A 15,295-nucleotide genomic window follows, 5' to 3' on the forward strand; every position below is an offset into this window, starting at 1 on the left:
GAGACGCAAGAGGGAAGACATATGGGGATATATGTATATGTATAACTGATTCACTTTGTTATAAAGCAGAAACTAACACACCATTGTAAAGCAATTATACCCCAATAAAGATGTTAAAAAAATAAATAAATGAAACTCAAAAAAAAAAAAGTTTATAAGAGAGCTGAGATGAGTATAGAAAGTGGGGAAAGGGTCCTGTAGTCAATTAGAAGTTCTTTTGTAGAGTAATTCAGTGCTGTCCAGCATGATTATAATGCGAGTTATGTATGTAATTTAAAATTTTCTGGTAGCCACATTAAAAGAAGTAAAAAGAAACAAGTGAAATTAACTTTAAAATACATACATGCCAGATGTCAACATGTAATTAATAAAAGAAAAATAGCAATGAGGTATTTAACATTTTTAAACTCTGACTTTTGTCACCGTATTGGACAGCGTGGGTCTAATCTTTTGAAAGACAACAGAAAATTGAGATAAAGGAGTTTTGGGAGGCAAGACCATGACTGCGACATCTCACCTGGGTGGTCTGCAGGCTCCTCAGATCCGGCACTTTCTCAACAGACCCATCACCTCCATCGCCGCCCCCATCTCACCATCCTACTCCATTTTCTCTGCTCTTGCCTGCGTTGGTGGCACTACTGTATCCCTAGCCGTGCCAGCCAGAAGTCGCCCTTGCCTTCCGCTTGTTGCCTTTGGGATCCAAGGTGGTGGCTCATGGTTCTTTGCGGTTCTCCTGTCACGAGTATAGCCATCAGTTATGTCTCAGTAACTCCTCGGCACAGATACAGAGAAGAAAACACAGCTCTGCTTGCCAGTCTAGTGGGGAAAAAAGACAGCATGAAGGTGTTGTGATTGAGGGAAGTGCAGGGGGCTGTGGAAGCAGAGGGAAGGGGGCCTGGTCCAGGTTAGGGTGTGGATGCGGGGAGTGGGGAGCGCTTCTTCCTGGAGGAGGTGTCTGAGCTGAATCTTAAAGGAGGACCAGGAATTAGCTGGGAAGGGAGGCGGAGACTGGGAGGCCATTTCGCGCAGAGGGGAGAATGCTGGTCAGAGCCTTACGTTAGGAAAGAGCCCCTTGTGTGTTTGTGGAAACAGAACAGTTTGAGGTTCTCAGAGCATCAAGCGCAGAGCTGAAGTGAGGCGAGAGAAGAAGCTGGAGGGGTTGCAAGGGGCAGCGGAGGTGGTGGAACTCAGAGGGTAGCAAGGCCACTGAAGGCTCCGAGCGGAGGGGTGTGGTCACGTTTGCGTCCGAGAGCAGCCTGTGGCTGTACTGGGAAAGGGGACGGCGGAAGGGCGAGAACGGAGGCAGGGAGGCCAGTAGCTGAGGTGAGAGCCCCCTAATTCAGAAAGGCTGAATTAGAGCAGCGGTCACAGTAAGTAGGAGTGGAGGGGTGGGGCGTATTCAAGAAATACAACTGGAAATAATTAAAAATTAGAAGTGAATTTGGGGAACTTTGATGATTAGACGTAGGACTCGGGAGAAGGAGCAGTCAAGGGTGACTTCTGGCTGCGTGACTGGGGATATGGTGTGCCACCACCTCCCTTAAAAGCATAGACAATGGAGGATCATGGTGAGGTGGGGGCGGCGATGGAGGTGATGAGCCTGTTCAGAAGGTACCGACTTTGAGAAGCCCATGGACCGTTCAGGTGAGAAGTCCAGGAGGCAGATGGATCCGCGAGTCTAAAGCTTGGAGAAGGCCCAGGCCTGGAGGTATAGGTCTGGGAGTCAGTCGTACACAGATACGAGTGAAAATTCTGAGAGTTGATCTACTTATCCAAGGATAGCATGGGGTGGGAAAGGAGGCTGAGCATCGGGCCTCAGGGGACAGCAAATTTCAGGAACAGGGAGAGGAATGCACAAAGGGGGCAGGAGGAATGGCTGCAGGAGTGGGACGCCGACCAGGAAACGGGGGCTGAGGAAGCCGAGGAGGTAGGAGTTTGAGTACCACCAGTGTCAGCCGCAGCGGAGGTTTGGTTCATAATCACGGTCAGTGTGATTTGTCTCGGGTGTTGGGAGTTCAGGGCCCAGTGGTCGTCGGAGACCCTCTGCTGTGCAGGGCACCGGTGGTAGGGCAGTTCTGGCTGCTGGCAGAGTTCAGGGTGTGGCCAGGGGAGTTCCTCGCTGACTCTGGGCCAGAGGAGAAGGTCACTGGAGGGTGAGGCGTTCTGGGAAGAGCCAGGCTTGGTGGTTGGGTGGGTCATCTCTGTGGACAATAATAGTAACTCTTAGCGTGAGCCGGGCATTACTTGAGCGCCCGTACCTGTTAACATTGTTCAAGCCTCACAGTGCTGTGGTTGGGTGAGTGGTCGTATCTTCGTTCTATAGTTGAGGGAATTAAGTCTCAAAGAGATGAAGCGCCTGGCCTGAAGTCATCCAGCTAGTAGACAGGCAAACTGGAAATCCCGCTTTTCTGACTACAGAGCCCTCGGTTACAAGCCCTTCCCAGTCCAGCAGGAAAAGCTTCTGGGCTGAGCACAGAGAGGAGAGCCCAGTGCATACTTGGCTGCTCTTCCTTGTTTTTACCCAGATTGAAGAACTTAACTCTGAAATTGAAGAGCTCAATGCCGCCTTTGCTAAAGCCCAAGAGGCCCCCCAGAAAGCACAGACCCAGACATTCCAGGTAAGTGTTGGCTTTGTTTGAAGTGGCTCTCTCCATGATCCTTCCTCCTGGGGATGTCAGGACTTTGCAGCTGAAAGGAACCAAGGGAGCTCTGAGTGGTCTTTTTTAAAATTAATTAGTTTATATTTGGCTGCATTGGGTCTTCGTTGCTGTGCGCGGGCTCTCTCTAGTTGCGGTGAGCGGGGGCTACTCTTCGTTGCGGTGCGCGGGCTTCTCATTGCAGTGGCTTCTCTTGTTGCAGAGCACCGGCTCGAGGCGCGCGAGCTTCAGTAGTTGTGGCACGCAGGCTCAGTAGTTGTGGCACACGGGTTTAGTTGCTCCGAGGCATGTGGGATCTTTCTGGACCAGGGCTCGAACCCGTGTGCCCTGAATCGGCAGGCGGATTCTTAACCACTGCGCCACCAGGGAAGTCCTCTGAGTGGTCTTTAGTAGAAGAGTTCACTCAGTCTAATTAAAGGAGCGTCTTCTGCAGCTTTGGGTGCTTCTCCAGCCCCTTCCTCAATATGACAGTGAAGATGGTGACCACTACGCCCACAGTTAGGAGTGCTGAGCTTAGGCTGTGCCAGGAGTAGACCGTGCGAGATGTGTGGATTATCTCATTTAATCTTCACCACCCTGTGGGGAAGGTAATTTTCACCCCCCTTGTATTTGAGGGCTTTGTGAAGTTCAGTGAGGGTATACAGCATATTCACGGTCACACAGCTTTGCAAATGACAGGACCAGGGTCTAAATGTGGTAATTGCTGCTAATAAAAGCTGCCATTTATTGAACATGTACTATGTGTCAAGCCCTGTGCCAGGTGTTCTCCGTGGATTAGCTCAATAAATCTGTACAGCAGCGCCACGAAGTAGGCACTGTTCATATCCTTGTTTACTGCTGAGGAAATCCAGGTTCAGAGATTCAAGTAGCTTGCTCAGGGTCACAGAAGCGGTAAGCGAAAGAGCTAGGATTTGACCCCTGAATCAGTCTCGCTCCCAAGCCTGTGCTTTTCCCTTCACCCCCTACGTCTCCTCACCTGGCTTGCCTGCTCCCTGCCAGCTTTCTGTTCCAGGCTTTGGTTATTTGACCCGCCTTTTGTTTTCCCTCCAGCGTTGCACAGCAAGGGCTCCTGCGGGTCATCCCCTCAATCTTCCCTCTTTCTTGCTAATTTTAGTTCAGTGGTTTTTTTTGGTGTTTTTTTTTTTTTTTTTTTTTTTTTTGCGGTACGTGGGCCTCTCACTGTTGTGACCTCTCCCGTGGCGGAGCACAGTCTCCAGACGCGCAGGCTCAGCGTCCGTGGCTCACAGGCCCAGCCGCTCTGCGGCATGTGGGATCTTCGTGGACCGGGGCACGAACCTGTGTCCCCTGCATCGGCAGGCAGACTCTCAACCACTGCGCCACCAGGGAAGCCCAAGTTCAGTGTTTTGAATTAACATTTTCTTCCCATGTTTCTAGTTTCCCTCTACAGTGTATACCTGTTACTAATAACTAATGAATCAGTAATGCTCCATCATGGGATTAAGCCCATACTGCCTTAAAGCTCCACCCTCCCACTTCTTCCTCCCATGTTGTTTTTGGTTATAAAGTAGAAGTTAGTAGTTAAATCTAATTTAAGACTGTTTGGTTCTTCAGATTCATATCCCATGCCTTATCTTTTCAGAGCTTTGGTTCACAGTAAGAGTAATTGAAGTAATATGATTTAAGTCCGGGTGCACTAGAAGCAGAGACAAATCTCTGTCTTTGGACTTGCAGACTTGCCTTCCCCACCATTTTGACAGTGGTTGATGAAATGGAGCTGAGATTACACTTTACACTGAGTTTTTTTCCCTTGCTTAGAAAATAACAAGCCTTAAAAGCTGAATTCTTAGCAAAACCAATTCCTTGAGAAGAAAAAGTGTATGTTGGCAATTGGTAAGCAGAGACCAGACATCCTTACGTCCTGTGATATTTTACTTGTTGGGCCTTGAAGGAAGGAAAAGAGTCTTACACGTTTACGTGTTACCCAGACTTATTACATCCATTGATTAATTTCATAACCCTCAGTCCTCGTCTAAAAGTGGTCTTTGAGGTCTTGTAGTTTACAGTGTTGGCCGGGTTTCTCATCTTGAAAGGTATGGAGATCAGACACTGTTGAAATTCCTCAGGTTCTGCATGGCACGTTGGCTGTTCAGAGAGCACTCATTTAATCCTTACCCATGGAGGCAGAGTGCTCACCCGTTTGACAGGTTGCCAGTACTTGAACTCAAAGTCTGACTCCAAAGTCTCTGCTCCTTCCATTTTTCTGATTATGTGTGTGAGTCAATACACACCAGACCCTTATATCGGCTAATTCACTGCGAGGTGTGTATAGTTTGAATGTTGCACAGACATTTGCAAATGCATTGTCTTTCACATTTTGGGCCCTTTTTGGGATGTCAAATGATTTGAACTAATTGCAGCATGAGTATAAGAGCTAAAGCTCACAGGGGTGGCATCAAGCGTGACAGTGACAAGTGGTATTCAGACTCTTGGAGCAGTTGCCACAGTGCAGAGAGGTAGATTCTCATCACAGGTGTGACTCTGTGAAGGTTGCAGTGTGGCCTGGCTGTGCTACCTCTGAGGCCATTTAAACAATGTATTTTCAAATTGGAAGTAGCGGTTATGTCTCCTCCCCTCCCTGCTCGGCTTTATAAAAGTAAAATTGCACGTTGCAGGAAACTCATAGAATATTTACAATGGTGGAAAGAGGTTGATAAATGTCACCAGTAAACTCACGTCTAAAGATGTTCACTGTTAGCCCTTGACTCTTTTCAAAGCGTATTTGTACATATATATATTATCACCTTTGAAAAATTAAATAGCATTATAATATGTATTTTGTTATGTAATCTCTTCTGTTTTCATTTAACATTTTTTCCCTGGCAGTATATGTAGATCTAACCAATCTTTAAAAAAATATATTTTGAGATAATTGTAGATTGACATGCAGTAGACTTCTGTATACTCTTTACCTGTTTCTCCCAAAGTTAGCATCTTATGTGACGTAGGACAGTGTCACGACCAGGATATTGGTGCAATCTGTTGGCCTTACTCAGATTTCAGCAGTTTGACATGCAGTCGTGTGTGTGTGTGTGTGTGTGTGTGTTGTGTGCTTTTTATACAGTCTTTTTAAACAGCTGCATATAGTCCATTATATGTATGTATCATATTATTTTTACCCTGAAGAACCTGGGGTGGGACACGAATTTGAATCCTAACTCTGCTTCACTAACTTGTATCATCTTGGGCAAGATATTTGCGCTCTCCCAGTCTGCTTGCGCATTGTAAAATCTGGGTGGTCACATTTACGTCACATAATCCTTACAAGGATTAAATAAGAACAAGTATCTGGGCACAGGTGGTAACTCAGTAAATGTTAGCTCATCCTTAAGTTGGGTGATGTAGTTCTGGCATGACAATGTAGTAGTTTTTACTTTGGTCTATTTTCAGCTTCTCAGTTAATGGTGTTATACACGTAGCTTTTAGTTTGAGGAAACTCTCCATATTATCTCTTGCTTGGGAATGAAAGATAATGGAGTAAGTGATGGAAAAGGGAACCTAGATTTACTTATCCTGCACCTGCTGAAACGGGACTTTATGTGTCAGATTTTACCTTCACAACAACCCTGTGAACTAGAGATCGTTCTCACGCATGAGGAAACAGAACTTCAGAGAAGTTAACTTCTCCCAAGTCACACAGCTAGAACTGGTCTCTGAACTCTGGGCCTTCTGACTCTTTCTTTATTGGACTCATCATGTTTCTGTACTGTGGGGAAGAACAATTTGTTTCATGTTATTTGGGCTTTAGTTTCTTTTTTAGGGGGGTGGGTAGGGGGTGCTTTAGTTTCTGACCATGTCTAACTGGGTCAGGTATTTGCCACCTGATTTATAAGCACCTGACTGGTGTTATAGAATCTGAAAGTCAGGGTGTCTTGCAGGAAAAGGTAAAAAAAATTCTCCAAAGAAGTTTTCCAGAGGGCCATCTCAGGGAAAATTAACATGGAAAGTATTTTTATGAAGTGAATCGAATGTATGAATTTGAATTCTTCGAGCTCAGATTTTTCTAGAGGCTTTGTTATCGTTATTTACATGATAATCCCACAGAACTTTGATCGCTTGATAACATCTATTATTTTAGTATCAACCATTGCTATCCTTTGTTTAACAAGCTCCTAACTGGTGTTCTCCCCTTGAATTCAGTCTGCTTGTTTTAATTTTTTGTAGTTTATTGGTGTTAACTGGAATCTGCCCAGGAATGGGCAAGACAGAATAGTGCTCTGGGAAGAACACAGGCTCTGCAGTCGTTTGAATCCCGGATTTAATCACTTACGGCCTGATGACAGGCTAGTCATTTAACAGTTTTGAGCCTCAGTTACTTAAATAGGGATAATAATGTGTACTTTGTAGGGTCCTGTGAGAGACTGAGATACTATACGTGTAAAAGTGCCTGGTTTAACCCCGCATACATAATCAGTGCTTAATAAAAGGTAACTACGAAAATTGTTCAAGGTGAGCGTTTTCCCAAATCATTGTTTATCTTCTTTTCTCTTTTTGAGTTTATTTAAATAAGCACTGCCCCAGATACATTTTTTGGGTGGGCCCGTGACCTAGGTTTCCCATTTCTTTATTTTAATTTTAAAGGAAACTAAAACAGAAGCTTCTAATAAAACCTACTTTGGAATTTGAATGGCTTTCTCCCTCAGCCTCTGTTGCTGTGTCCTAGACAATAGTTGGGGAAGCATGGGACCAGGTGGCTGGGTTGTAGGGGCCCAGGAACAGCGGAACCCCTCTGCCTCCGGAGTGACGGTGGTTGTAGCCCACCTCTGCTGAACAGCTAGGACTTCACTGTCCACAGAGGCAGAGATGGATTTCTTGGGAGGGCCTGGAAGCTGGGGCCAGTCCCTTTACTCCACAGTCTGAGCTGCGACCTTGACAGCTCAAGTGTCCCTTGCTTTAAAATTTTTAATCTTGTCCTCAATCTAATTCAAAAGACAGATTTTGTAAAAAGTTAATTTTCTTCTGAGTATAAGTATTATATATGTTTCAAAAATTTTTTCAGAAGACTGGCAAGAAGGGAAAAAAGGGAAATCAGGAAGTCCCCCAACCACTATTAACGCCTTGTTGTTTTTCCTTCTAGGCTTTCTCCTATGCATAGATTTTATTTTTTAGATCGTTTACAATTTGATTTTTTTTTAATTTATTTATTTTTGGCTGCGTTGGGTCTTCGTTGCTGTGCGCGGGTTTTCTCTAGTTGCGGTGAGGGGGCTACTCTTCGTTGCGGTGCATGGGCTTCTCAATGTGGTGGCTTCTCTTGTTGTGGAGTACGGGCTCTAGGTGCTCGGGCTTCAGTAGTTGTGGCTCGTGGGCTCTAGAGCGCAGGCTCAGTAGTTGTGGAGCACGGGCTTAGTTGCTCTGCGGCGTGTGGTATCTTCCCGGACCAGGGATTGAACCTGTGTCCTCTGCATTGGCAGGTGGATTCTTAACCACTGCGCCACCAGGGATTTTTTTTTTTTTTTAATGTAACATAGTGACTTAGAAATATTCACATATTATCAACTTTTTGTAAATGTAGTTTTAAGGTTTTATTGTGTGGCTTTGTCATACTTTATTCACTTTCATATTCTTGCACATTTAGGTTGTTTCTTATTTTTCACTGTTTTAAGTAGTTCTTTGATGAATGACTTTTTTTTTAAAAAAGAATTTATTATTTATTTATTTATTGGCTGTTTTGGGGTCTTCATTGCTGCACGTGGGCTTTTCTCTAGTTGCGGCGAGCGGGGGCTACTCCCTGCCGCGGTGCGCAGGCTTCTCACTGCGGTGGTCTCTCCCGCTGTGGAGCATGGGCGCCGGGCACAGGGGCTTCAGCAATTGTGGCTCGCAGGCTCAGTAGTTGTGGCACACGGGCCTAGCCGTACCGCGGCATGTGGGATCCTCCCGGACCAGGGCTCGAACCCACGTCCCCTGCACTGGCAGGTGGACTCCCAACCACTGCGCCACCAGGGAAGCCCCAATGACTTTGTATATAAGGCTTTTCCCCTTATATTTTGGATTCTTCTCCGAGATTGAATCCTAGGAATGGAATTATTGGGATGATTGTGAACATCTTTATATAATACACACATACTTGATGTACATAATCTGTCCACGGGGAGTTCTATCAACGTACATTCCTGCCAGCATATTTCTTGGCTTCTAGATGCTTGGTCAGTTCTTGAAACGTGAATGTTAATTGTGCCATTTCCCAATAAGCTTGCCAGCACTGGATATTCTCATTAAAACAATCTCACTTGTTAAGTGAAAGCTTGTTTTAATTCGCTCTTTTTGATTAGTGGTGAGTTACGACATTTTTTCATATGCACGATAATCACATATGTATTTTCTCTAATAAACTGTATTAATGAAATAAACATGTTCTTGTCACGCGTAGACCTCCGACTCTGCTGAACTTGTAGCCTCTTGAGGTGGCTATCGATTACTAGGTTGACCTTCCTTTTTCTCTAGATGACTGTGGGTTTATCTCTAACAGAGATGAACATTGCCAGTGCTTGAATCCATCTCTGCTTTTCAAATAAAATTCTTTATTTTCTATCTTTTAAAAATAACTTAAATTGTTTTTTTAAACTATTACAGAAATAACATGCTCACTAACCTTACAACATTTGAAAATGCAGAGAAGTAAAGGAAAAAAATCATCTGTATTCCCACCCTACTAAATACAGTTACTACTAACATTTTGTGCTTTTCTTTCTCATCTTTAAAAAAAAAAGTTTTTACACAATAATTGTAGCCTTTTCCCCCTTAACATCAACGTTGTAACATAAACACTACCCTGTGTTATTTCAAAACTTTCATATTATTTGTGCTGTGGGTCCTGAATGTTATGTTAATCTCCACCTCCCTCCACCCCACCCCCCCCACCCCCGACCAAAAAAAGAAAAACAAAACTGGTGAACAAGGAGCACCGATTTCTTGGTTTGTTTACTGAAGCTGTGAAAATCAGCCCAACTCCCCTTCCCCTCCTCTTCTTCTAGGGGTCTGAAGATTACGAGGCTGCTCTGTTAGAAAAGGCAGCCCTTTTGGCTGAGCTGCGCTCAGAAAACCTCACCAAGAGCACAGAGAACCACAGACTGCGTAGGAGCATTAAGAGAGTCAGCCGGGAGCTGAGCGACCTGCAGCAGGAGAGGGAGAGACTGGAGAAGGAGCTGGAGGCAGCCCACCAAGAGAGGAGCAAGGGAGACCTCATCACCCACGTGAGTGCCGCTCGGCCCTCGAGGCAGTGGGCAGGGTGCTTGCGCTGGCCGGGGCTCTTTGGCTGTTTTAGGGAGACAAATATTCATCGCTGAAAACTTAGAAAAACCGGAAGAATATAAAATATTTCACTCACCATCTCATCACCTAGAAATGACCAGTCTTAGCTATTTGATGTTCTAGTCTTTTTATTCTCTCTCTCTCTCTCTTTCTGTCACACACACGCACACACACACACACACGCGTGCACATTATTGGTGCACATTATTGGTGTCAAGCTGAAAATGCATTTTTGTATTGTTTCTTTTTTTTGTTTTTAATTCAATGTTCTCCCTTTGGTGTGGGGCCGTCATGAGTGTTCTTCAAAAACGTGTTTTTTTGTGTGTGAACATAATGGTTCATCACTTGAATGTGCTACAGTTTATTTAACTAGTCCTTACTGTAGGATGTTTAGTTCATTATATATATATTTGCCTTATAACAAATGCTGCAGCAAACATCCTTGTACATAAATATTTATCCACTGATTATTTCCTGATAGAGGTATAATTACTGGGTCAAAGAGTATGAATATTTTAAAGACTATTTTATAGATACACCCAAATTGTTCTCCAGAAAGATTATACCACGTTGCCCTAGGTGAGAGTGATCTTTTTTTAAGACTACTCTATTTAGCATTGGATGTTAGTATTTAAGAAATTCTCTCTGAGTTTGGTAGACAAAAAAGTTGATCTTTTACAGTTTCTGTTAGGTTTAAATGTAAGTATTCCGCATCCTGAGAGTCACGTCCAGATCCACAGCCTCGGTGCAGTCGGGTAGCACAGGGACTGAGTCTGAGTGATTGTTGACGCTCAGGTTAAACGAATTCCCTGCACGGGCGCCTGGGGCAGGCAGAGTCATTGGAGTAGAGAGCTCGAAGGAGAGCCCGCAGGTACCAGAGGTTAGTTCTCTGGTGGCTGCTGTTGGCAGGGATGGGACGTCAGGACCATAGTTTGAAATCCTAAGGCTGGCACTGACGAGGATTGAAATATAAAAGTTTGTCTATTTTAACAGAAATTTTAATGAACATCAAGAGAGCAATAATGGAAACTTAGGAAAATAAGAAAATGTCGCCTATAATTCCACCACCCTCATAAAGTAACTCTGTTTTTCAGTATCACCCTTTAGTCCTGGTGCATTTGGGGCCCCAGTCCAATCAGAGGCTAAATGCTGTTGTGTGTTCTTTGATCACTTTCCCTCTCATGGCCATCTCTGCGTGTTGTGTAGGCTCCGGAGCAGTCATGCTGAATGATGCATACGCTTCATTGAATAGATTTCACGTGATTTACTTAATAAAAATTTCCTGCTCTCTTGGACGTTTTGGCTGTTTAAGTAATGCCACAATGAACATCTTTGGGCATAAAGGCATTTTTTTTTTTTTTTCTTGAAATCCCAAGGATAGATTCTGAGGATTATACTAGTTAATCATGCTGCCAAATTATTTGTCCAAAGGGCTCACCCAGTTTATGATGCAACCAGCAGTATTGGTGTATACCAGTTTATTGCATGTTATTAAAAGACCTGATATTTATTCAATGTTACTGAAAACCAAATGTGTCTAGTTGAGATGCTGTTGGAAATACATGGCATGAGCCCTGAATGTTTTATTTTTTCCTTAAGGGAGGTGAAAATGTTATACATGACAAAATGCAAAGCAGTGTAAAACCCAGAGCTAATTCATGCAGCTTATGTAGTCAGTGCGAAAGATCCTCGTGGGACAGAGTAGTCAGGGAAGCCTTCTAGAGGAGATGACACTTCAGTTGAGTGGGCAGTGTGAGGTCTGAGTCGTGTGCCTCTGTGGATGAGGTAAAGAAAAGACTGGCCAGAGGGTCCTTCTCTAGAGGTCAGTTTTCATACCAATTCTTAGATCCTTCACTGTTGGATAACATTTTTTTTTTTCAGTTTAGTTTGTCCCCTCCATCCCCCTGTATCATATAAAAATGTTTATTCAATAGAAATTGGATTCGGGAGATACACACACACACACACACACACACACACACACCCCTAGGTGTATAAAATATGTAATTGTTTCTTTACATTATAACTTACACTTGAAATGGCTATATAACATTACATCAAGTGGATACGCTGTAATGTATTTACCAATCCCTCTATTATCAGACAATGTTGGTTCCATAATTCACTTATTCATGAAAACTCTAGTGCTTCTAAAAGAATTTTGGACTGCTGTTGATAAGATTTATTCCTAAGTAACATGCATACGCCTTCATAAGGAAGCAAGGAATGCTTGGCAAGGAATGGAAGGGGCATGTGACAGTGAGAGGGAGAGACTAGAGTGAAGTATACTACGGGTGGGAGTTCTTTTTTGTTGTTGGGGATAGAAACCCAGCTTTAAGTAACTTAGGCAGAAAGGGGAATGCATTGCCTTGGGTAACTAAATGGCTGGAAGGACAGGGGTGACAGGAACTCTGCCGGGACCGAGTCCGTGTCTCTCTGAGAGCTGGCTTCTCTTTCTTTTTTTCTTTTTTTTTTTTTTTTGCGGTATGCGGGCCTCTCACTGTTGTGGCCTCTCCCGTTGCGGAGCACAGGCTCCGGACGCGCAGGCTCAGCGGCCATGGCTCACGGGCCCAGCCGCTCCGCGGTATGTGGGATCTTCCCGGACCGGGGCGCGAACCCGTGTCCCCTGCATCAGCAGGCGGACTCTCAACCACTGCGCCACCAGGGAAGCCCTGGCTTCTCTTTCTTGCGTCCTCTTACTCCAGCTCCAAGTGGTTGGACCCAGCATTACCAGCCCTGCTGGGATCACAGCTCCCCAGTTTAGTAAATGAGATGAAGGAGGACTCTCACACCCCACTACCCCTGTTGTCCCCTGGTCTGGAGGGCCAGACAGGTGAGGTATCGAGAGGCCCAACTTGGGTCACATGCTCATTCTTTGTCAGAAGTGAGTGTGTGTGTGGTTGTGCGTGCGTGTGTGTGTGTGTGTGTGTGTGTGTGTGTGTGTGAGAGCTCGTGTATCATCACTGGCAGCTTCCCCTAGAGCCCCATGTTTGGAGGGAGTGAGCAGTTATCCAGAGAAGGCGCGGCTTTGTTTCAGGGCCGTGGGCACCAAAAAGCAGCTGTGCCTCTGGATGCTCACATCAGGTGAGCCTGCCTGTGACTCAGGGCTTCCTAGTGTCTCATCACGGCTGCTTTTCTACATCGAGTCATGCACGTTTCTGACAAGAGGATCTGGCCGTGCTTTCTTTCTTTTTGAGCATGTATCGCATCACAACAGTACCTCTGCTTAACTTCTGGTTTCATCCTAAGAATTTGACTGTGTCCATCTCGTGAGCATGCTTCGCACCCGATCTTGGGGGCACTGGCCTGTTCAGCGTCTGGGGAACCCTGCTGGGGATGACTTTGCCTTATGGTGCTAGGACGCATGCAGAGGTAGAGTGTAACCCACCAGCCTTGCATGGCTTATCAGCTGGTTCTGTTAACTAGGCTCTTTAATTAACTAGAGCCTCCCACTCACCAGCTGCTATTGCTGTTGCTTTTGGATTGAAACAAACAAAACCCCAGGCCTTTTGGTGGCCCCTGTGTCTGGCTTGGCAATGGAAAGGACTCCCATTCATGCATTCAGCCACATTGAACGCTTTGTGCGGGCCCTCAGCTCTGCCTGGGGACAGTTCCGGGACGGAGATAGGAACAGAGTAACCACGGGAGCACAGAGCAGGATTGGAGAAGGCTCCCTGGGAAAGTAACTTTCGAACTGGTTCTGAAGTTTGAGTTGAAGGTTACCAGCTAGGCGAGGGAGACGAGAGTTTCGTATAGGAGGTGAAGGTACACAGATGTGAGGGAGTGTGGTGTTTGGGGGAAGAAGAGTTTGGGGCTGTAGTGAAGGGTGGCTTTAACCTAGAGAGAGGCTGAATTGTAGAGGGCCTTGGATACAGAGTTTGGGAGTGTGGACTTGACCTGCAGGCAGTGGGGCCGCTGTCGAGGGGGAGTTGAGCAGAGGATTGTTAGATTTGCAGTTTAGAGAGACTTGTCTGATGGAGGTCTGGAGAATGGGTTGCCTGCAGAGAGCCCGGAGACAAGAAGATGAGAAAAGGTACGTGACGTGTGTCAGGCTCCGGGAGGTCGGGGATAGAGGGGAAAAAGAACCTGCTCCTCTGTAACGGCGCCGCTCAGGTGTGGCTTCTGGGCTGTCTGGGTGCATAGTAAGCTCCCCTCCAGGACTCGTGAGTACTCAGCATTTACTCAAACTTCACTGCATCCCACAGGTAGAGCTGAAAAACACCGGGAAGAAAATGTGTTCCAAACACTGGTCTTTTTCTCAGTCCACATTCAGCTCAAGCCTCAACACCCTCTGTTAATGAAAACTGCTGTTACAGAGTGATAGAAATGAAGCAGATACGATTTCTTAGGCGTATTCTTCTCCAGTGCACTTTACAGTTAATACAAGGACTGCCTGTCTTTCCCTTGGTGCTCACAGCCCTGTGATTGGGCATACAAAAGGTTTTTCCCATTTTATAGATTAATCAGAGCCTCAGAATTTTTGTTTTTCTTTAATAAATTTATTTATTTATTTTTCGCTGTGTTGGGTCTTTGTTGCTGTGCGCAAGCTTTCTCTAGTTGCAGTGAGCCAGGGCTACTCTGCGTTGAGGTGAACAGGCTTCTCATTGCGGCGGCTTCTCTTGTGGAGCACGGACTCTAAGCGTGCAGGTTTCAGTAGTTGCAGCACGTGGGCTCAGTAGTTGTGGCTCGCGGGCTCTCGAGCGCAGGCTTAGTAGTTGTGGCGTGTGGGCTTAGTTGCTCTGCGACATGTGGGATCTTCCTTGACCAGGGCTCGAACCCAGGTCCCCGGCACTGGCAGGCGGATTCTTGAAATTTTTTTTTTTTTTTTTGTGGTACGTGGGCCTCTCATTGTTGTGGCCTCTCCCGTTGCGGAGCACAGGCTCCGGACGCGCAGGCTCAGCGGCCATGGCTCACGGGCCCAGCCGCTCCGCGGCATGTGGGATCTTCCCGGACCGGGGCACGAACCCGTGTTCCCTGCATCAGCAGGCGGACTCTCAACCACTGCGCCACCAGGGAAGCCCTGGAGCCTCAGAATTTAAATGGCTTGATCATGGTCACATAGAAAGTGATAAATATGTGACAGGGATCCAAGTCTGTGGACTCTTAATTTCAGGACTTCACCTGAGATACCATGCTGAGGCTGTGCCAAACAATATTTATGTTAAGAATACTGTGCTTTTAGCAAAAAGGAAGATTGATACAATTTCAGCCTTTCAGCGGACTACAATAATCCATTTTCAAGACCACCCAACTTGAAGTATTTTGGTTATTTGAAGCTTTCAGACTTGTAATTTCTTTCTTTCTGTGTTTCAAAAGCATTTTCAGAGGTTTATGTAAAGTCATAAAATTAAATGAGATTAAAGGCATTAGGG

General features: G+C 45.5%; 1 protein-coding gene across 4 annotated transcripts in view; it reads left to right on the forward strand.

Moving 5' to 3' along the window:
- The window catches only part of CDK5RAP2 (CDK5 regulatory subunit associated protein 2), a 181,974-nt gene that overhangs the window by 51,963 nt on the left and 114,716 nt on the right, over positions 1-15,295 (forward strand). For 3 of the 4 annotated variants that reach the window (XM_067743509.1, XM_067743507.1, XM_067743508.1), the window contains exons 11-12: positions 2,526-2,618; positions 9,647-9,865. In XM_067743509.1, the coding sequence (XP_067599610.1) occupies positions 2,526-2,618; positions 9,647-9,865 (312 nt within the window). The remainder of the gene's footprint in view (positions 1-2,525; positions 2,619-9,646; positions 9,866-15,295) is intronic. The other variant, XM_067743510.1, reaches the window with a different exon arrangement.

This window comes from Pseudorca crassidens, chromosome 7, assembly GCF_039906515.1.
Source record: "Pseudorca crassidens isolate mPseCra1 chromosome 7, mPseCra1.hap1, whole genome shotgun sequence".
Lineage (NCBI taxonomy): Eukaryota > Metazoa > Chordata > Mammalia > Artiodactyla > Delphinidae > Pseudorca > Pseudorca crassidens.